The 22,785-nt window shown below is 44.6% G+C and overlaps 1 protein-coding gene across 2 annotated transcripts in view; it reads right to left on the minus strand.

Moving 5' to 3' along the window:
• The window catches only part of FCHSD2 (FCH and double SH3 domains 2), a 204,058-nt gene that overhangs the window by 148,920 nt on the left and 32,353 nt on the right, over positions 1-22,785 (minus strand). For both annotated transcript variants that reach the window (XM_086615149.1, XM_086615141.1), the window contains exon 3: positions 12,924-12,969. In XM_086615149.1, coding sequence (XP_086471275.1) covers positions 12,924-12,969 — 46 coding nt within the window. The remainder of the gene's footprint in view (positions 1-12,923; positions 12,970-22,785) is intronic.

Here is a 22,785-nt window from a genome sequence, read left to right on the forward strand (position 1 = left end):
TACACTCTCCAGAGTACCATTCTCAGGCGGTTCGGTGATTACTGTTTTTTCTCTGAATTATGGCCTTTTGATCGTACCAGAGAACGCGCTCATTAGGTAAAGCAGTCGTGTTATGTCAGAATACAAAAGATTTTTTTTTAAATTGACAGCTCCAGAACAAACGCAGGGCTAACTGAGAAAGTGCACAAATGCAAACAGGAGACCAATGCAAGTTAAAAGACAAATGGCTTTTGATTTGTTTGTGGTGTGCTAGAAAATATGAGGAAGCGATGATAGGTGATGCTCATCCACCAAATATTTGCCTTCTTCCCTAGAAGCTTCGGGGATGCAAAAAAGCCAAGGCACATTCAGAGCATTCCTAAGATGACTGGCAGCTTGTAGATCTCTGCCCAGAAATCCCCAGCAGAGGTTTGCAAAGCAGGTTTCATCTCCCACCCCTGAGGAAACCACACCAGCCCAGAAGCTGAGAACAAGGGCGGGAAGAGAACGAAGCGTGGAAAGGAAGGCACGGCTGTTACCAGGGGACTGGGAAAAAGGAGGGGGGTCAACGGCCAAAGAGGCGGCTTGGGTAGGGCCTGGGCTATCAAACATCCACAAGAATGAAGACACGTTTTTCACAAGGGCTGCTGAAGGCTGGAACAGCCCCACAGATGTTTGGGAATCCCCACGCTTCAAGATTTTCCAAATGTAATCGGATGACGGACTAAGCAACCTCACTGAACTTTGAAGTCAGCCCAGCTTTGACCACAAGGTTGGACCAGGTGACCTCCAGCAATATCTTCCACCCAAAATGGGAGCTGGGATTGTTCAGCCTTGAAAAGAGAAGACTTTGGGGGGACCTAATAGCTGCCTTCCAATACCTGAAGGGAACCTACAGGAAGGCTGGGGAGGGACTTTTTACAAGAGTGTCCACTGATAGGACAAGGGGAAATGGGTTTAAGCTGAAGGAGAACAGATTTAGATTAGATCTTAGGAAGAAATCCTTCAGTACAAGGGTGGTAAGACTTTGGAATAAATTGCCCAGAGAGGTTGTGGCTGCCCCCTCCCTGGAGGTGTTCAAGGCCAGGTTGGATGGAGCCTTGAGTAGCCTGGTCTAGTTGAGAGGCGTCCCTGCCTGTGACAGGGAGGTTGGATTAGATGATCTCTGAGGTCCCTTCCAGCCTGTGCCATTCTATGATTCTATGAAAATTATCCTGATTCTAAATTTAAGAGTAGAAATAGAGCTCTATTACTCAGCAAAGTCGCAGGAAAGGATGAGGCAGTCATGACTGTGACTGAAAAAGTGACTTACACCAGTGACTTCCACCTTCATTCCTGACCTATGAACTGCCTAACCCACCACCACCACCTGCTCTCCATCCCAGTTTTTCTCAAGAGCATTCTCACTACATACCTGACTCAGACATCTTGTTCCAATCCATCTTGTGGTCCACTTTCCCTTGTCTTCCCCCACTTCAGCCATTTCCTCTCCTATCGCAACCCAAAAACACTGCAGGGATAATCCTGCTGCCCATCTCCTTGGATGCTAGGACTAGTTCTTGATCAAGGGAAGAAAGGGCATGAGAACTAGGATGAAACAAACAGCCATTAATATATGGTTGGAATGCTCTTTTTCTTTTTTTCCAAAAAAATATGAATGAGATGTGGGCACTTTTGCTGTAAACTGTATGCCTCGCCCTTGTGGTAATTTTTCATCCTTGGAAGTGTTCAAGACCAGGTTGGATGAGGCTTTGGGCAACCTGGTGTAGTGGAAGGTGTCCCTGCCCATGGCAGGGGGGTTGGAACTGGATGATCTTTGAGGTCCCTTCCAACCCAAACCATTCTATGATCCTATGTTCCAAAATACAGCTCAAGTGTATCCCACTCCCTTCTCCCAAGTCGTTCCTAAGGTTTAAAAGAAACTGGTACAAAGTTTTTGGTAGCAGAAGGGAGACATGAGCCAAACTTAAAGAATTCTGAGATGAATATTTGATGTGTATAATGAACCGTGGTATGGAAAGCCAGGGAATAAAGAAGAGTCTTCCTCTTGTATACGTGGGATAAGACATGTGAAAAGACACACATGAAAAAAGAATCCAAACAGCGGTGGAAAAGACTAGGTAGTGTACTGCTGGGATGGACTGGTGACTCAGTGCTGGTATTGCCACTACTTTGGAGGCCCAAAGTTTCCACTCCGTTTATTTTTAAAGCATTGGGTTGTGACTAGCCTGCCTTCTGAAACCACCGGAAAGAAAAAGCAGATATTGGGAAGGATGACTCTTTGGATTGAATGCAGTTAGGGAAAAAAAAAAACAACAAACACACACAACCTACAGCAAAGAAAACAGCGACGCACACAGAAGCAACTCGCAGGTATCTCCACAGATACACTGCCTGGCCCACGAGCACTGAAAAACCAAGTGAAAATGAACAGCTTTTAAGAAAAAAGTTGTTCATCTGAAAGTAGAGCACTCGCATGTATCAGAATTCCAGGCAGTGGATGCTTATGAGTGCAGTAATTGGAAAGAAAAATAACAGCTAAAAGCAGGCGGAGAGAAGTCTGCTTGCACCAGTTCAGCAAAAAATGTAGTTTCTTCATGAAGGGCTTGCTTTGTAGAAACAGCATAATTCTAAGCTTAGCAACCCCTTTATAAGGAACTAGATGTTTTCACTGAAAATAGAAGCTGACAGTCCGCCTCTGTTCTTAGAGAAATATTATTTTAACATCAAGAATTCCATAAAAACCATAGCAGATAGCTTAGCGTTTTTAAACGGCTGCCTTTTAAAATGATTTTTAAATGGATAAATATTTCAGTATAAGGCGTTTTAATTTTTCACCCACTAGAATGTCAGCGAGACAAAACCTCCATCAGATACCTGACTTTTTTTCCCCCCGTTTTAAGTAGACATGTGTTTCTTGCAGAAGAAAAAGTACATGAAGGGCTGAATGCAAAATGGACACAAAAAGAGAGGGAGGGTCGCTGATAGTATTGTTTGAAATGTCACACGTAGACCCAAAGTCTTTGTTCCATGCAAAGAATATTATATTAAATGTTAAACGGACAATTAATCCAGAGAATTCTAAAGAGCTGCTTGTTCTGCGGGAAAAAGGGAAACGTGCACTAAGAGGCTGAACTGTGACAAGTGCAGAATGGTACCAATAATCCCATTATAACACCTGATTTGCCAAACTTGTCTCTACAAGTTATTCTGAAATCCACAATAGTGCTCTTAACCCTTTATGGAACGGAGCAGATCATGTCTTTGTAGCGTTCACGGCCACCGATTCTCCATGCTTTGTCGGAGAGAATGGCATGAATAGCTACTCAGTCCTACACTTCATTTTCTTCAACCTCTTCTTGATATCCTGATGGTTTGAATGGTGCTGGGCTACAGGAGACCATAATACAAAGGTAACATCAAGCAGGTGTTTTCTTTCTGGAACCAGTAAGTTCTGTTGATCTATTATGCAGCATCGTGGCTTAACGGAGCAAAAAAGGTCATCAATATGCATGATGTCCACATTGGGCAGTGACCAGGAAGGGGTATGGATCCTCTCCTGAACACTGGAAAAATCTGTCATGCTGAGATTTAAGACAAACCAACAAAGCAGTCCAGGCTCCAGGTGTATCTGAAATCATGTGCGTACACACATTCCACACCAATATGAGTTTTTTCAGGAAGGAATGAAGCAGCTTGGAGTGATTGCTCATTAATAAATATGTATTTGTCCTAATCCAGGTTGAAAACAGGTTTTCTCTCTTAGTTTTGTATCTTAACTGAATGAATCCAAAGGTCTTCTAGACATCACCATGGATTATCCAGAAGAAATACCATACACTATCCAGAAGAAATACCATAAACTAAACTAAATGATGGCATAGAATAATAATAATAATAAAAAAATAATAATAAAAACACACACACACACAAAAAAACACCACCCGCAACAACTTATTTTGCCAAAGAGACACCGAAAGATACTTTTTTCCTGGTAGAAAATTTTCTTCCAGAAAAATTATTTGAGACCTATTACCTCCAGAAGGTAAAACATAAGAAGGTTCTAAACTTATGAGGTTGGTTTTTTAAAACAGAAAACGAAAGCACACAGCCAGACAACTATTTAGACTTTCATTTAGACACACACAGATTAGATTCATAGATTCATAGATTCATAGATTTCTAGGTTGGAAAAGACCTTAGAGATCATCGAGTCCAACCATCCCTAATCCCCATTAAACCATATCCTCAAGTAGCTCATCCACCCTATTCTTAAACACATCCAGGGATGGGGACTCAACCACTTCCCTGGGCAGCCTATTCCAGTGGCTGACAACCCTTTCAGAGAAGAAATACTTCCTAACATCCAACCTGAATCTCCCCTGACTAAGCTTATGCCCATTTCCTCTTGTTCTATCTCCCATCACTAATGTAAAGAGCCCTTCCCCTACCTCCCCACCATCTTTTCTCAAGTATTTATAGGCCGTAATCAGGTCTCCCCTCAGCCTCCTCTTCTCCAGGCTAAACAGCCCCAACTCCCTCAGCCGCTCCTCATAAGTTTTATTTTCCAGCCCCTTGACCAGTTTAGTCGCCCTTCTCTGGACCCGCTCCAGGAGCTCAATATCTCTCTTAAAGCGAGGGGCCCAAAACTGGGCACAATATTCCAGGTGCGGCCTCACCAGTGCCGAGTACAGGGGCAGGATCACTTCCCTGCTCCTGCTGGTCACACTATTCTTGATACATGCCAGTATCCCATTGGCCTTTTTGGCCACCTGGGCACACTGCTGGCTCATATCAAGCCGGTAGTCAACCAACACCCCCAGGTCCTTCTCCGCCAGGCAGCTCTCCAGCCACTCCTCCCCGAGCCTATAGCGATGCTTGGGGTTTTTATACCCCAAGTGAAGGACTCTGCACTTGGCCTTATTAAAGCTCATGCCATTGGCCTCAGCCCAACGATCCAGTCTGTTCAAATCCCTCTGAAGGGCCTCCCTACCCTCGAGCAGATCGACACAGCCTCCCAGCTTGGTGTCGTCCGCAAATTTACTGAGGGTACATTCAATCCCCTCATCCAGGTCATTGATAAAGATGTTAAACAGAACTGGACCCAGCACTGAGCCCTGGGGAACCAGTTCTCCATTACTGACTCCTTGGACTGGAAAGCAGGGATGCCTTATAGCTCACTGATTTTAACCTGATTCAATTGTGTAAGCAGAGGAGGTATCAAAGAAAGATGTGCAACAACTCTACCCCTTGAAAAGAAATTAAGTAGTCCAAAATAAGAAAAATGAGCAGAACCAACAACCAGCAAAAATTTCGACAGACTGGGACAAATAAATTTGTCAGATAACTAAATGAAAGTCACAATTCATGTGAGACCCCACCTGGAATACTGCCTTCAGCTCTGGGGTCCCCAGCACAAGAAGGACATGGAGCTGTTGGAGCGGGTCCAGAGGAGGCCACAGAGATGATGCAAGGGCTAGGGCACCTCTGCTCTGGAGACAGGCTGGGAGAGTTGGGGCTGTTCAGCCTGGAGAAGAGAAGGCTCCGCGGAGACCTTCCAGCACCTTCCAGTACCTAAAGGGGCTACAGGAAAGCTGGAGAGGGGCTTTGGACAAGGGTGTGGAGTGACAGGACATGGGGCAATGGCTTTAAACTGAAAGAGGGCAGGTTTAGATTAGATATTAGGAAGAAATTTTTCCCTCTGAGGGTGGTGAGGCACTGGCACAGGGTGCCCAGAGAAGCTGTGGCTGCCCCATCCCTGGAAGTGTTCAAGGCCAGGTTGGATGAGGCTTTAAGCAACCTGGTGTAGTGGAGGGTGTCCCTGCCCATGGCAGGGGGGTTGGAACTGGATGATCTTTGAGGTCCCTTCCAACCCAAACCATTCTGTGATTCTATGATTATAAGAAGTTGGTTGATTGATTCTGCTCTGATAAAGAGAAGTGATCAAAATGATGCAAGATATTGAAACCACTGAAATGAAAATGGGCACTACGTTTATTCGGTTGATAGGTGTTTTCCAAATCTCAGCGCTAACATCAGCTGGTGTCTACCAGGCTTTCTGCAATCAATAAAGGGTTTTAGGGGACGTGGCTGTTGTGAGCATCTCTCAATCATTACAGATAAAGGTCTAAAGTGTGCTTTGAAAAGCATCATTAATATGTCTTTTTAAAAGCTGCATACTTTCATATCGATGATCTTTTAATTTGAGACATCTTTCTCTTTCCTTTGCTGTCAGTAATGACTTTCTGTTAGTTTTATAGCACTGCACGGGGGTCTCAGCTCTGGAGTAGCTCTCATCTCGGTACAGGTAAGAAACGAACTCTCCTAACTCCGAGAGGTGCCATATTCACACAGGCACTACGGGGAACAACTGAAGCTGGAAAAAGGCCATGCTGAAAGTCTCCCTCCAGGCTCTGATGGTGAGGCCACAGCTCTGGCTTGGGAGGAGAACATTCCCCAGCGATGGAGGAAGAAAATGTGGTTTTCCATATTCAGTAAAAGAATAACTGAAAAAATATTGAAATGTTATGCAATACTCTTGACAAAACAGAATGAAGCCACCTTAAACCTGCAGACATAGTGTAGGGTCATGCACAGGGACCATCTCAAGCCTTTGTGGTCACTTCACACAACCAGTGTGAGCCAGACTGGACAGAGCTTTCTGAAGAGATCCAAAACAGTACAGATACTGAAAATCTCAGGAGAAGGATTATATAAAGAAAAATCAGAAATTTAACAGTTTGGGTGGGGTTTGTTTTTAGGATTTTTTGTTTGTCTTTCAAAATAGATAGCAGTGATGAAGCTAACACCTGCAGACATGCCATGAGATCATTTACAGAAAAATATTTCACTCTCAATTTTTCCTTACGTTTCCTACAGAAAGTTTGAAAATATAATAACTAAGTAGAAGGATTTGGAAGCAATTTGCTGTCTTTCACATTAACTGCTATCGAGTACATCCAGACATAGCAACTATTCATCTCACTGCCCAGTACGGAAATTTCTACATAGTCTACTCATTTACTACAGGCGGAAGTTTCTCTGCAGAGGAACCAAGGAATGATAGCCAAGTTCCTTCAAAAGATAAGCCTGAGAAAAAAACAAGTATGTGTATGTCTGCTAATTACCAACTAAATGCCTCCTCACATGACCTGGAGTACAGAAGTCACAGCTCTTAATTCCCTAAAAGATAAAAGTATGCCCAAGTCTTACTAATACATCTTTCCCACCCCCCTGGCAGCTAATTCCACAGGTATTTTTTAAATTAGTGTTTGATTACAAAAGTCATGGATTTCAGTCATAAAGCACAAACAAGAGAAAGGACTAAAATATGACAGAAATACTCCAGAGAGAGAGATTTACTGCAGCAGTAAATCTAACATCATCCTCAGAGGAAGAAATAAATTATTTAAGTCCATCAGTTAATAAAACGGGCTACTGACCAGCCAATCTACAGCTGCTTCTTGTTTGTCCCCAACTCGGGGACCCACCCTTAAAGCCCACAATCTTCTCCTGCTCCCTCCAAGGCCACAGAAACCTTCTGTATCCTTTGGGCTAAAAACAAAAATAAAAAGCCAAAACACAGTCTGTCCAGACTACAGGGAAAAAACTAATAGCAAGCTGCTTGTTGGATTTCCAAGGCAGGTACCTCGAGTTTATTTTACAGACGTCCCAGGGGTCTGCCAGCTGCTGAGTCAGAGGGAAGACGTTGTTTTTCCCCGACATTATTTTTGATTCCAAACCCGTCGCAAGGTTGTGCTTGCCAAGCTGCAGTTGTTTTGTCATGTGGGATTTCTGAATCGATCCAGGTGACTTTCACCTGGAATACTGCGTTCAGCTCCGGAGTCCCCAACACTAGAAGGACATGGAGCTGCTGGAGCGGGGCCAGAGGAGGCCACGGAGATGATCCCAAGGGCTGGAGCACCTCTGCTCTGGAGACAGGCTGGGAGAGTTGGGGCTGTTCAGCCTGGAGAAGAGAAGGCTCCGGGGAGACCTTCCAGCACCTTCCAGTGCCTAAAGGGGCTACAGGAAAGCTGGAGAGGGGCTTTGGACAAGGGTGTGTAGTGACAGGACAACAAGTAATGGATTTAAACTGAAAGAGGGGAGATTTCAATGGGATCTAAGGAAGAAATTCTTCCCTCTGAGGGTGGTGAGGCACTGGCACAGGTTGCCCAGAGAAGCTGTGGCTGCCCCATCCCTGGAAGTGTTCAAGGCCAGGTTAGATGAGGCTTTGGGCAACCTGGTGTAGTGGAAGGTGTCCCTGCCCATGGCAGGGGGGTTGGAACTGGATGATCTTTGAGGTCCCTTCCAACCCAAACCATTCCATGATTCTATGACCCGTGTGCAGTGCTGGAACCGTTGTGTTCACAGAGCTCTCCAGCACCTTCCCCAAGCCTCACACACGCTGCTGCTCCAGTGTAGCGTCGTCCTCCTGCTCTTACACTTAATACTGCAACGTTGCAACAAAGCAATGTATTTGCAACAGAGAAGTACTTCACCGACCACCTTCCTCTTCCTTCTTGAAAGATTCTCCTTTCACAAGTGGAGCAATTTGATTTTCAGTACCGTTGTCTGCCATCTACTAAAGCACACCTTACCTCTTGCTAATACACCAGCACAGGTACTTCGCAAAGAAATGCTCGTGCAGGGCTCCTCCTCGGTAAACCTCAAGGCAGTTCACAAGGTACAGGAAGCAAAAGTATAGGAATTTTAGTGCTGAAGCAAAATTATAGGAATTTTAGTGCTGAAGCAAAAGTTACAGTAATTGCCAAAGGCTTCTGTTTAAAAACAATTAAAAAAACCCACAAACCAACTCAAAAGACACGGGAATTAGTTCCCATTCTACCAAACTGACCTGTATTACGGTGGCTAAAATTCACTCAATTTCTCTAATTCCTTATTCTTATTCTATTCCTTATTCCTTATTCTATTTCCTAAAGAAATGCTACCACCTTTCCAGTCTTCACAGTATAAGGATAACTCAGTTAACATCTGCAAAGCGTTGCACTACATGGTAAAGAACAGCAAAGAAAAAAAAAAAAAATAGCCACAGTAGAAGTTAGTAAGATATGGGGTGAAATCTCTGATTTTAACCCTTAGAATTCTAATCCACTGAAAAATTGTTTAAAAGGCCACTATATCTTAAGGAAAGCAGCCTGGCATCCTTGTCAGAAGCTGCTAAAAGAACTGCTCAGCTTGCATCTTCTGATTTTTAAACGATGGAAAACCAATACAGTAAGGAAAAAAAAAAAGAAATCAAGCAACTATTTGGGCACTGCAGCCAATAAAAATTATTTGGATATATAAAATAAATTATACATTATATTTATTTGTTTTATATGTGCTTTATATATATTGTATATACACGTTATAAGTAGACGAAAACTAGTATGGCAATTTTCTAGAAAATCGGTTTTCACATCTTCTGATGGCTTGAAAGCAGTGTTTTTTCCAGTCTTTTCCACTCCTCCCAGGGTGAGAAGAAGCTGGAAAAGGCAATCACACTACCTGCTCACATCTCCCTTTCCTCCTGCCACTACTGCTCCTCTCTCCCCTCCACCAGCCGCTCTGACAGGCTGCTTTTTCCTTTGGCATTTATTTTCAGTTTATTGTCGTTGATTTGACCAAAACCAAAGGATGCCCTGGCACTTCACTCACAGCTGCCGAAAGGAATGTGTGGATACAACCTGTACTACCTTTTATTGTCTCCAGAATGTAAAATGTTTTCAACGTATCAAGTTTCTCCCTGCAACGGACACAGCAATCCACACCAAGTGACCTGTCCACTCTCTCCAGATGACAGATAAGAGCTATTTTTACTGAGCACACACACCTCTTCAACGTGAATCTGATCTCCAGAAAACAGAGAGGAAAAAAAACCTGTAACAATCAGCTGAAAAGAAACTTCTACTTGCAACTCAGTCCAAATCTAAAGCTCCAGTGCAGCGCACAGAAAGGACTTCGCCACCTCTTGTCTCCGTTGGCGATGCCTCCGACGCAGGTACTACAGCTAGCAACTGCGTCAGCGTGCACTGGAACGAGCAGCACGTTCCACAACTCTTTTAGGTTCCTTGCAAACTGCAAGAGACATCCCACGCCTCCAGCCTGGAGCCACATCTCACTCCGACAACCATCCCGAAATATCAAGGAAAACCAAGGCATGACCCAACACGCAGGGCAGGTCACCCCTGTGTTCTCAGGGGTGGCACAGACTGGGACAGGCTGTTGGCAAGTCAAAGTGTTAAATAAGGAGTATAGCAGAGATGTAATTAATGATCCCAAGATATTTTTTTTTCCCATTTTACCTATTTAACACGCCAGGTAAAACAGTTTTTTACTAGGCAGCAGCAAAAGCACACATTCACTAAGTGGTTCTTTTGCCTAGCAAAGGAATATTCTTAGCCAACGATTTCAGCCAGCTTATTAACCACGGGGAACAGCTAATAATTATAATAAAAAATTGCAATTTCAATGCTATTACTAGGAATACTGTTAATGAGAAACAAGAGCCTTCCTACAGTATCAATTCTGAATATTAAGGCAATCCTCTAAGCACATATTAAATAATGCAGTAATGGAAATACAAGTGAAGTAGCTTGGTGCATATTCACACAGACCTAGAAAAGGCTGCAGGACTGGGGCTGACAGATCAGATACTTCTCCCATTTACACCACAGCACAACCTAGAAAAGCCAGTAAAGAACCCACTGGAGATAATAAGCAAAAATCCAGCTCGAAAAAAAAACCTGCAACAGGTACAATATGGTGAAAAGACTCAGTAAAAAAAACCTCTCTTGATAAAATATGACATAGGGCAATTTATATCCAGATCCTGTAATTCATCACACGCGCTCGAGCCACTTACCGTGTAATCAGGGATAAATGATAAACACTGGAGGACCATGGTGGCTCACCAGCATTTGGACAGGTTCTCCTTCTCCGAACAAAAGCACTCTGTGTATGGAAACTTGGCACCCAAGCGCAGCGCAGCGGCGTGCAATTTTTTTTAAACCAACAAAGCATTCCGTTCTGGGAAACTTATTTTCACTGTCCACCCTTCCACTTTTTTTTTTTTTTTTAGCTTGCCAAAAAAGTCATAAGTTAGAATATTTCAAGTTCCCTAAGGTGACAAAAGGCATTTGGACAGAATCTCTGAAAAGATTTAGAAATCTTGCTTCAGAAACTAGCTACTGAGAATTCCCAGTTGCCTTTATAACTGCTTTAAAAGGAACATCCCACTGTTGATGAATACGACTCCACATTTATTTTGATTCCAATCTCTCTCATCCAAAGGCTTTATGTGAAATTTTATTACCATCTCAAGCACAGAAATCCTTTTACAGGCCCAAGAAGAAACATCCAACATTGTTCTTGAGCTTATCAGCAAACCAAGGAAGCGATTCCACAAGACTTCATTCATACAAGCAGCCATTCAATGAATCCCAAACGATGCAGCTGTATTGCTGGAAAGTTGGAGTTTGTTAAATCCAAGTATCTGAAAGCCTCAGTTGTTAAGGCTGAGCCTTCCGAATCTGAGAATGGAATTATTTTTCCAACTTAGGAAGACTATTCCCTAAAAGCAGCGACGGCTGTAAGTGCCTCTGCATATTAAAAAAAAAACATTCCCAGTGTAGAAAGGCTAAATATATTAAGAATTGATCTTAAATTCTCTACAATGTCATTACAAAAAACACTAACGAACACATACTTTTAATCGAAGTTTCATTAGGCTTGTATCGCTTCTGTCACTGAAAAATCGCTACATTTAATCAAATGAAGTGCAACCACCGATATAATCCACGAATGCCAACGTAAATTCGTGTGCAAGGAAGGAATCACAGCACCAGGAACTGCAGACAGACCCTTAGAGCACCGTTGTGAGCGTTTGGATTCAATTCCATTTGATTTACTATGTGTTTGCAGCTAAATTTTGGGCTGAGCCCCCACGCAGAAAATGCAGGACTAGGAAACGTGTACGTCGCGTTTCAAAGAAATCCTCCAGAAATCCTCCAGAAATCCTCCAGAAATCCTCTTTCATAAACTGACAGCAAAGTCTGGCCCACAGAAACCTTTTGTTCTGAATCTACTCATGGGTGACTGACAACGAAAAGGATGTTTAACTCAACGAACTGCAGTGGGAAACATCCCAGTAACAACTTGTGTTTCCACATTTCACTTCTGTCCCGGCCCCAACGGCAATGATTGTAACGTCAGGCACCTGTATTTAGGGTACACTGAGCTCCACAAGCTCCCTCACTTGTATTTTATCCCACCTTTAATCTCTTTTAAAATAAATTAATGTGGTTTTAATCTGTTGTACTTGAACTTCAGCTCCAGGAGCCTGTACTGTAAATTAAGCAGGCAGCTGCCTCCTATTAGACACTTTCTAATTTTGGAACAAAAAAAAAAAAAAAAAAAAAAAAAAAAAAAAAATCAATCCTCCCTCCTTTCTCACAACTAAATCAAAATTCATTCCACTCCCTATCACAAGCACGAGGCCAAATGTGGCTGCTTTTATTTCAGATGAATGGGAAGCTGCTCATACTGAAGAATGCGAATGTAAATTTATTTTGGACTGAGCATGCCAGAACACATTTCCTCTCCTCTAACTGACCTGATTTTACTTTTTACTCAAGTTTCACACCAACTTCTGAGGAAACCTCAAAGACTTGATTGACTTTATAACAATTTGAAAAAAAAAAAAATGTTAAAAATGTCTTCTGTATCCAAGAACTTCCTCAAGTCAAAATGTCCATGAAAACACACAATGGGCTGAAGTCCTGCGGAGGCCAAACTTTCTCATACAGAATTTCCACCGGATACTTTCACACTAAGCAAATTACAGAGAGGATAAACAAAAAACCATACGCTGTGGAATATTTGCTAAAGAATAAATAACCTCAGGAGAACAATGCCATAAACATTGAAACTATTCCAGAACCTACCTGCGCATATTCCTTCTCTATTGCAGCTCTTTTCTGACTGAACGCTCTGAAAGAGAAAAAAAATAATAATCCATTAATATGTACAGCAAAACATTATAAATTCAATAATTTAGCTGAAAGCACTTTCTGCTAGACAGTCTTTCTAGTTAAACGAGCAACAAAAAAGCAAAATTGTTTGACAACTGTGTATCAGTAGCTTAGCAACCAGCGCATGTGGACTTCACATAGGCGGTGTTCGAATTTCCAAGTTTTATTGGATAAATTCAGTTCCCAGGACTACCAGTGTAAATACCGTTTACTTCATTAAAGGCTCATCAGCTTTCCACTGGTATAGCCCAGGGAAGAATCCATGTACAGAACAGAACGTGGCTTGATGCATCTGGACAGGCTTTATTTTTTCTTTAAAGAAGAAAAACAAGTCAGTGATGTTTCCTCAACAGCGACGGAACACACCGGATTCATAGTGGCAGTCACAAGACTAAGAGCCTCTCTTGAAACCCAGGCTGTCCCACAGCAACACCCTGATTTCCCCGTTAACGTAGCTGGATCACATTAGACCCACTTAACTCCAACGGTGCCAATCATGGCATGTCACTCATCATCAGTGCTGGGCCCTCATGCAGGGGCTCAAGATATGCCATCCAGAGGGACCTCGACAGGCTGGAGAGGTGGGCCTGGGAGAACCTCATGGAGTTCAACAAGGCCAAGTGCAAGGTCCTGCACGTGGGTCGGGGCAATCCCAAGCACAAGTACAGGCTGGGCGGAGAATGGATGGAGAGCAGCCCTGAAGAGAAAGACTTGAGAGTGCTGGTGGGTGAGAAGCTCAACATGAGCCGGCACCGTGCACTGGCAGCCCAGAAAGCCAACCGTGTCCTGGGCTGCATCCAGAGCAGCGTGGGCAGCAGGGTGAGGGAGGGGATTCTGCCCCTCTGCTCTGCTCTCCTGAGACCCCCCTGCAGTGCTGCCTTCAGCTCTGGGGTCCCCAACACAAGAAGGACATGGAGCTGCTGGAGCGGGGCCAGAGGAGGCCACAGAGATGATGCAAGGGCTGGAGCACCTCTGCTGTGGACACAGGCTGAGAGAGTTGGGGCTGTTCAGCCTGGAGAAGAGAAGGCTCCGGGGAGACCTTCCGGCACCTTCCAGTGCCTAAAGGGGCTCCAGGAAAGCTGGAGAGGGGCTTTGGACAGGGGCGTGTAGTGACAGGACACGGGGCAATGGCTTTGAACTGAAAGAGGGGAGATTTCGATTAGATCCAAGGAAGAAATCTTTCCCTCAGAGGGTGGTGAGGCACCGGAACAGGTTGCCCAGAGAAGCTGTGGCTGCCCCATCCCTGGAAGTGTCCAAGGCCAGGTTGGATGGGGCTTTGAGCAACCTGGTGTAGTGGAGGGTGTCCCTGCCCATGGCAGGGGGGTTGGAACTGGATGATCTTTAAGGTCCCTTCCAACTCAAACCATTCTGTGATTCTATGATCAATATTGAAAAGGTAAAAGAAAACAAACAGCTGTCTTTGAAATGCAAATCTGGGAAGACTTTAGGCAAAGGTGGTTATTCTCCAATTCTCAGCTGATCTTATTTGAAAATACAGAATCAAAGCTAAACGTTAAGTACACTCAGTTTACAAAAAACCTGGCATGGAGCTGTGTATTTCACCACGAGGTTTTTTTTTTCCCTCTGCCATACAAAACGAATTCCACTTAAATTAATCGCATAACAATAATGGTGACAAGCTGGAAGCCCAAGATATCCCCTAAAAACCTTCTAGTTAAAAGGTTTCCACAAGAGAAGAAAACCAAAAGCATTCAACTGGCCCTACCATAGAATTACAAAATACCATGGAAATCAAATTTACTGGCAAAACCAACAGAAATCTTGGGCTCAGAACGCCTGCGAGCTCCAGCATGAAGAAAACATGTCGTACGGTAGCAGCTCCATAAATTGGGGACATTTTGGAGTGGTTTTTGATTTTGTTCTGGATTTTAAATGGGGCTTTACAAAGAAAGTTGGCAGGACGACACATAATTCAATTTATACAATGCTCAAATTTGTGTTTGATCTATGTTTTGGTGAATGAAGAAACTGGATAGAGCGGCGGGATCAGGCGTCTGCATTCCCTGAAGCCGGTGTTCTCCCCGGCTTTGTGACTGCATTTCCCTCCATTAGTCAAACACAAAGCTGGTTTTAACCTCGGGACAGTTTAGACAGGAATCCTTTTATGACAACCATAAATATATTACAAAACATGACGAAGTATGCGACTGAAGTAGACAAATTTCCCAGGAGAAAATTATTTTGAGCAGGCGGGGAAGAAAAAAAAAAAAACAACAAAAAGTCGGACTGATAAATGCATCATTCTTAACTTGGGAAAGCTGAAAACTTTTACGTGTGTATCTCGATTTTATGTGCAAAGGTGGGATATTCTTAACCTTATTGTCATTCAAGATGGAATTTTAAGTTCATTCATACGTGGAAACGTTTTTTTCCATAAGTTAATAAAACATTCTCTAACTGTTACTGAAAACTTTAAGAAACTAATTAGTGGGTCTGCAAGAAAGCAGAAACATTTATGTAGGGTTTCTTGAAACTAGAATCTCTTAATATCTGCTATTACGTCTTTTTCGTAAATTAACCGTTAATTTCAGCGCAAGAAACACCAGAATTGCACGGCCAAAGCAGTGTCTTAGTCCTTGTTTCTGGACAGGAATTCCTAAGTACCATCTCTATCCTGCAAACATTCATTCACGCGATGCGCTGATTCTCTGTGCCCCACCAAAAATCATGCAAAAGCATTTAAAGTCTCTGACAGTTTAAAAAGAGGGTGAGAAAGAGTAAATACGAAGAAATTCAACAATATTTGGTGCATATAATCAAGCTACGACCAGTTTTTGATTTAAGTATGATACTTGCAATACAGGAAGATCCTGACTTGGCCTCCAAAAAAAGAAAACCAATTAAAAAAAAATAAAAATTCTGCTCACCATCAGGACAAGAAGCTGCCACTTAAAAGCAACACTGTTTTGTGACGCACCCAGAGTGCGACCCGGCGCTTGTCCTGAACAGAGCCTGCTGCACGCCCGAAGGAAAAGTCACACTCAGGAAAGTTGTTTCACTGGTTTCAACAGCCATGATTTAACATCGAGGGGCAGCGCCAGCCACCCACCGCATTTCCTCGCATGCTGCTGCCGACGGCCCCTTCCGCGGCTTACGGCTCCGCAGGACTGGAATGAATCTAATCCTGGTGGGATTATGAAGGAATGTTCTTTCCGAAGCACAAACAGAGGAGATTTGCAGAGAAGGGTTGACTTCCTTTGAAATGTCAGCAACTGGTCAAGTCTGACTGAGAACAGAGCGGTGGGGTTAGAGAACAGTCGCTCCTATTGTCATTCGGACAATAAGGACTAAAGAGAAGCCAACCCATCAAAGCCAGCCTGTCCTGGGCTGCATCCAGAGCAGCGTGGGCAGCAGGGCGAGGGAGGGGATTCTGCCCCTCTGCTCTGCTCTCCTGAGACCCCCCTGCAGTGCTGCCTTCAGCTCTGGGGTCCCCAACACAAGAAGGACATGGAGCTGCTGGAGCGGGGCCAGAGGAGGCCATGGAGATGATGCGAGGGCTGGAGCACCTCTGCTCTGGAGACAGGCTGGGAGAGTTGGGGCTGTTCAGCCTGGAGAAGAGAAGGCTCCGGGCAGACCTTCCAGCACCTCCCAGTGCCTAAAGGGGCTACAGGAAAGCTGGAGAGGGGCTTTGGACAAGAGCATGTAGTGAGTAGACAGGGGGCAATGGCTTTAAACTGAAAGAGGGGAGATTTCAATGGGATCTAATGAAGAAATCTTTCCCTCAGAGGGTGGTGAGGCACTGGCACAGGTTGCCCAGAGAAGCTGTGGCTGCCCCATCCCTGGCAGTGTTCAAGGCCAGGTTGGATGGGGCTTTGAGCAACCTGGTGTAGTGGAGGGTGTCCCTGCCCATGGCAGGGGAGTTGGAACTGGATGGTCTTTGAGGTCCCGTCCAACCCAAGCCTCTTCATGATTCCATGAAATGAGGAGTTGGAAAGGACTTCTCTTTCAGACTCAAAACTAATACGAATATCTGAAGAGAAGGAGGGTGGAGATTTTTCTGCTGCACAGCAGAACTTCACCCACCTACATCTTCTTCTTACATTCCTCACCAGCCTTCTGACCTGGGATAATACACTCCAAGGTGCACCATGAGGCTGAGCTCATTGCTTTGTTTCCTGAGGAAGGAAATTCTTTGGTCTTAATTCACATGACTTCATGTGACGAAAAGTATCCGGACGAAACAATTATCTGCAGTATTAAAGAAATTAGATTACGCAATCTAACTTTCCCTTGGGATCTGTGAAACTGTGATGGAGCAGGGGAAAGAAAACTACACTTGCTGTCATCCCTGCGCTGTCAATACTGTTTTTACTGGCACCAAAGCCTCCCAAATTCCCAAACACAAATTCCAGCAACTGCTAGGTATTTAAATTAGTCATATTGATTTAAGATAACAGACGCTATGACACATTCAGGTATATTTTTAACTTTGTAAATAAGCACAACAATGTGAACTAAGGAGTCAGGTCAGTGGAGAACGATACTTGAAGAAGTTTTCCTATAGACCTGTCAGTTACCAAGAGAAACAGACGGGCTCAACCTGGCAGAGGGATGTTCACTTGGGCTGGAAATGTCTAAAGCTCCCACTGTCATAAAAAACCTGTATATTATCATTAAAATATACATTAGTGTGTTACATAATGATGTTATCTCTGCCAAGATTATCCAGTCACACCAATCTAAGGAGGAAAGTCACAGTGCGCACAGTAAAAACAACTAAAACCAGTGACACCCCAAAAATCAGAAAGTGAATTACTCTCTATATTAAAAAGTGAATTTAACTGCATCTAGAGAGCTACAGAGAAGTGTAAACAGACACCTCATGTACAGGACACTGGAATAAAGAAGGGGCTAAATTTGCACAGGTGAATGTATTTCTCTTTAAAGGCAGAGAAATTCTATGACGAGTCAAGCAAGATCACGACCTGTATGTCAAAACCCAGACGTATTAACTGATCAACTGGCACAACTCATCTAACATTAGCAGTTTGTGTTAATGCAATTTTTTTGGCTATGGACATTTCAGATATATTGTTCAGAAGTTTTAATGGGAAAAAAAAAAAAAATCCTTACAATTTATACAGCTAGGCAAAGCATTGGAAACTGGACAAGCTGGTATCACATCCGAAACATCCAAAAATATTAAAGAAACACACCTGGTTTAACTGACCTTGACCTAAGAGAGCCCCCAGTGTTACGCTAACAAAAGCAAAGCGCAGCAAACCAGAAAGAGACGTGCTCAGCTCTAGGGACTGGATTTCCCAGATCAGCAGAACACAGAACAATACAATTGACACTTTCAGTGCCGTTTCTCGGAAAGAGGGGAAAAGAATTACACACACACACAGAGCATGGTAAGGGGAACTCTCCAAAACCTTTTTTAATCCTTTTAATACAGTATCCCTAAACAATAAAGTCAGTATCGTTGTCTCTTTGCTTTACCAACTGTGGATCTCCCCAAGTCGATAAAAAGTGAAACCCCCATTAAGTGATGAAGATGTAGATCAATAGAGCAGAGCTGTAAAGCCCCAATACAATGAGAAAAAGAACCGGAAGAAAATAAAGTGGATGAATGAAAGATTCTCCATTGTTTTGATTTTATGGGGTAAGAAGGTAATTTTGAAACTCAGATTAAAAATTAATTCACCAAAAATTCTTAAATTAAATTTACTTAGGAATTGCAGAGCATATTGCAACTCATTTTAAACTGACTCAATCCACCAGCACTCAAGGAGGTGAGTCAGTGAATTAGGAAATACCCAAAACTTTCCAGCTTCCCAAAAAGTAGATCAAGAATAATTCAGGACATCTAGAACGTACGCCAGCAGAAAATTACAACTTTGCAACTTCTGCTTATTATGTACACTGGTACCACACACACTGGGTGTGCAATGGCATCTAAACTAACACTACACTGGTTTTCTTTTTTAAAAAAAGGAGTAAGTATACACTCAGTCCAAAACTTTACATTAAAAAAACATTAAAACAGACAGATCATATTAAAAAAAAAAAAAAAAAATTCAGCCCAGAAAGCCAACCATGTCCTGGGCTGCACCCAGAGCAGCGTGGGCAGCAGGGCGAGGGAGGGGATTCTGCCCCTCTGCTCTGCTCTCCTGAGACCCCCCTGCAGTGCTGCCTTCAGCTCTGGGATCCCCAGCACAAGAAGGACACGGAGCTGCTGGAGGGGGGGCCAGAGGAGGCGACAAAGATGATGCGAGGGCTGGAGCACCTCTGCTCTGGAGACAGGCTGGGAGAGTTGGGGCTGTTCAGCCTGGAGAAGAGAAGGCTCCGGGGAGACCTTCCAGCATTTTCCAGTGCCTAAAGGGGCTACAGGAAAGCTGGAGAGGGGCTTTGGACAAGGGTGTGGAGTGACAGGACACGGGGCAATGGCTTTCAACTGAAAGAGGGGAGATTTCAATGGGATCTGAGGAAGAAATTCTTCCCTCTGAGGGTGCTGAGGCACTGGCACAGGTTGCCCAGAGAAGCTGTGGCTGCCCCATCCCTGGCAGTGTTCCAGGCCAGGCTGGACGAGGCTTTGGGCAACCTGGTGTAGTGGAGGGTGTCCCTGCCCATGGCAGGGGGTTGGAACTGGATGATCTTTGAGGTCCCTTCCAACCCAAACCATTCTGTGATTCTATGATTTTTTTTGGGGGAAACAGATCCTAAAACATGAGCAACAGGGGAGGAACCCCAACGGTGAACTACACACACCTGAAATATTCACGTACGAGTTGACATTGAAATTCCCAGCCCGGCCCGTTGCTCAAGGCCGGCGTGTCCCAGGGGCTGGACTTGGCATTTGCCTTTGTTGACCTTCACGAGGTTCCTGCCAGCTCATGTCACCCGTCTGCCAAGGTCACTCCCAACATGGCCCTGCCTCCAGCCTGTCAATCATTCCCCCCCCCCAGTCTGATACCCCTCACCAACCTGCTGAGAGTATCCCACCACCTCGGTGTTATTAAAAGTCATTAAACAGTCTTGATCCAGTATTGACTTCTCTACTCAGCCACCAGCTGGACTCTGCACCGCTCTCCAACACTTCCAGTCGGGAAGTCCAGCCAATTTTCCACCCGCTTATCAGCTCGTACGTCCACAACGTGGCTGTGAAGGAGACTGTGCCAGAGGCCTCACTAAAGCCAACACGCACAACACACACTGCTGTGACCAGAAGGCAATCAGGCACACTTTGCCCTTGCTAAGTCCACGCTGGCTGCTCCACATCACCTTCTCGCCCCTTCAAGAAACAGCTTCTTGGAAGAGAAGCCCTGGAAATGGCTTCTAGCACCTTCTGCTCCACAATCTTTCCAGCGACTAGGGTAAGGCTGACCAACCTGCTGTTCCCCAGATCCTCTTTCTAGCCATCTTCGGGTATGGCATTTGCCTTTTTCCAGTCATCAGGAACCTCTCCTGATTGCCACGAGCTTTCAAAGATGAGAGTGAACTATCTCATCGCAGCTCCATAGTGCAAATAAGCTCCCAGCTCTGAAATCACACACGCGTTTAAAATTCCTCCTGTTTGTTTCCCAGATGCAGATGCTCATGTACAGGCACCTGTGACAAATTCCCAGTGTCCTGGATTTGCTGGAATAGAATGATGGAATTAATTTTCTCTTCAGAAAAGCTCCATTTCTAAAGTAAGCTGTGTTTTTAAGACTGCAGGACCCAACTCGGTGAGAGCAAAGTTGATAAGACACTTTGTTTTAGTTTGTAGCCTGCCGTGGTATGCAGGTAGCCATAGTGATCAAGGACTTTTCAACTTGTTTTTGCCAACGACCCAGATCATAGAATCATAGAATGGTTTGGGTTGGAAGGGACCTCAAAGATCATCCAGTTCCAACCCCCCTGCCATGGGCAGGGACACCTTCCACTACACCAGGTTGCTCCAAGCCCCATCCAATCTGGCCTTGAACACTTCCAGGGATGGGGCAGCCACAGCTTCTCTGGGCAACCTGTTCCACTACCTCAGCACTCTGAGTGAAAAATTTCTTCCTTATATCCAATCTAAATCTCCCCTCTTCCAGTTTAAAGCCATTGCCCCATGTCCTGTTACTACATGCCCTTGTAAAAATTCCCTCTCCAGCTTTCCTGTAGGCCCCGTTTGGGTACTGGAAGGGTGCTATAAGATAACCTGGAGCCTTCTCTTCTCCAGGCTGAACAGCCCCAACTCTCCCAGCCTGTCTCCAGAGCAGAGGTGCTCCAGCCCTCGCATCATCTCCGTGGCCTCCTGTGGCCCCACTCCAGCAGCTCCATGTCCTTCTTGTGCTGGGGAACACAAGATGTCCGAGAACCTCAGGGAACGTGGCCAGGGAGACTGACACCTACATGGGCAAATGGCTATTCCATACCATGTAAAGTCCAGCTCGCTATAAATTGGAAAGTTTGTTGGGGACAGGCTCTATTTCTTAATAGTCACTGTCCCTATATATATTATTATAATCATTATTATTATTTTCCATTTAATTTTATTTCAATTACTAAATAGTTCTTATCACAACCCACGGGTCTTCCTTTTCCCAAATCTCCTTCGTGAGTGGGGAGGAGTCACTGGGTGACAGAACAGCTGGCTATGGTTTCGAACTGGGTACAGGCTAGATGGAAACAACTGGGAAGAGCCTCTTCCAGGACACTGTCCCCTGGACACTTCTTCATTAGGTCCCATGCCTTTGTTTCAGGTATGGTAACTCTCCCTTAGCAGACCTAGTTTACAGCCTTCCTCACCAGGTCTGTCTGTTGGCAAAGGTGTTTGTGTCCCACCTCGTCAGATAGATCCCATCCCTCCTCAGCAGTCCTTATTCTAATGAGGATCTCACGTTCATAATATCCAAAGCCCTGTCTGCAGCATCAGCTGCACAGCCAGGTGCTGACATGCTAGGTATGTCCACTCCTCCTCAAGCCCTTCACCTTTAACACATCCAAGGTCCTCTTGCCCTTCATACTTGTCCTCAGAGCTCTGCCATCACTCTTTGACATTCAAGGTCACCTCTGGTAGCATCCTAGGTGCCCACATAAGGTTGTCCCCATGTTGGACGAGCCTTTGTAGTTGTTCTGCAGTATCTTGGATCTAACTCCTGAGCAAACAACAAACCTCCCAAGAGATCAAGTCAGCTCAGCACATGGACTCTTACGTTTCACGCAGGAGAGAGTCTCCAATGACCATCACCTGCCTCTGATGGTACTCAGTCTGTTCACTTCCTTCCACAGCTCCTTTACTTGGTGCAAACTTAGTGCTTTATCAGAGCACATCTCCCACAGCAGAGGCCATGCTGACCCCAGCCCCAGGGAGAGGTATCACGCACACCTTGAAGCCCAAGACCTGGACAGCAGCATCCTCTGCCTAGCTTGAGACCCCTGTTGTGCCAAAGGTAGCTGTCTCACGCATGTTCCCAACACCATCATTGCTCAATTTCAAGCAATTCCAGATCTTGAGCAGAGCCTTTGGCCCACCTTGCCTTCCTGCTGTGCCATCTGCTACCTGTAGTCCAAGCCAGCAGCTACATAGCCACTCTCTAAACATCTGTTGAAGAGTTGCTTGACACTCCCTGGTCAGTCTGTTGAAGACAAAAGGTTTAAATACTCCCCTGTCAGGAAACAGCCAAGAGAAGCTGCCTGCTAGAAGCAGAGAAAACAGCAGTGGGGAGAAGGTGATTGCTGAAGAAGTGGCTTGAAAACTGCGTCACGAAAAGCAGCCAACTCTGCTGCGCTGTCTTGCTAGTGTTAAGGTAAACCTCACTGGACGCTCATGCATGTGTGAGCA

The sequence above is a fragment of the Tauraco erythrolophus genome, chromosome 1 (assembly GCF_009769465.1).
Source record: "Tauraco erythrolophus isolate bTauEry1 chromosome 1, bTauEry1.pri, whole genome shotgun sequence".
NCBI lineage: Eukaryota > Metazoa > Chordata > Aves > Musophagiformes > Musophagidae > Tauraco > Tauraco erythrolophus.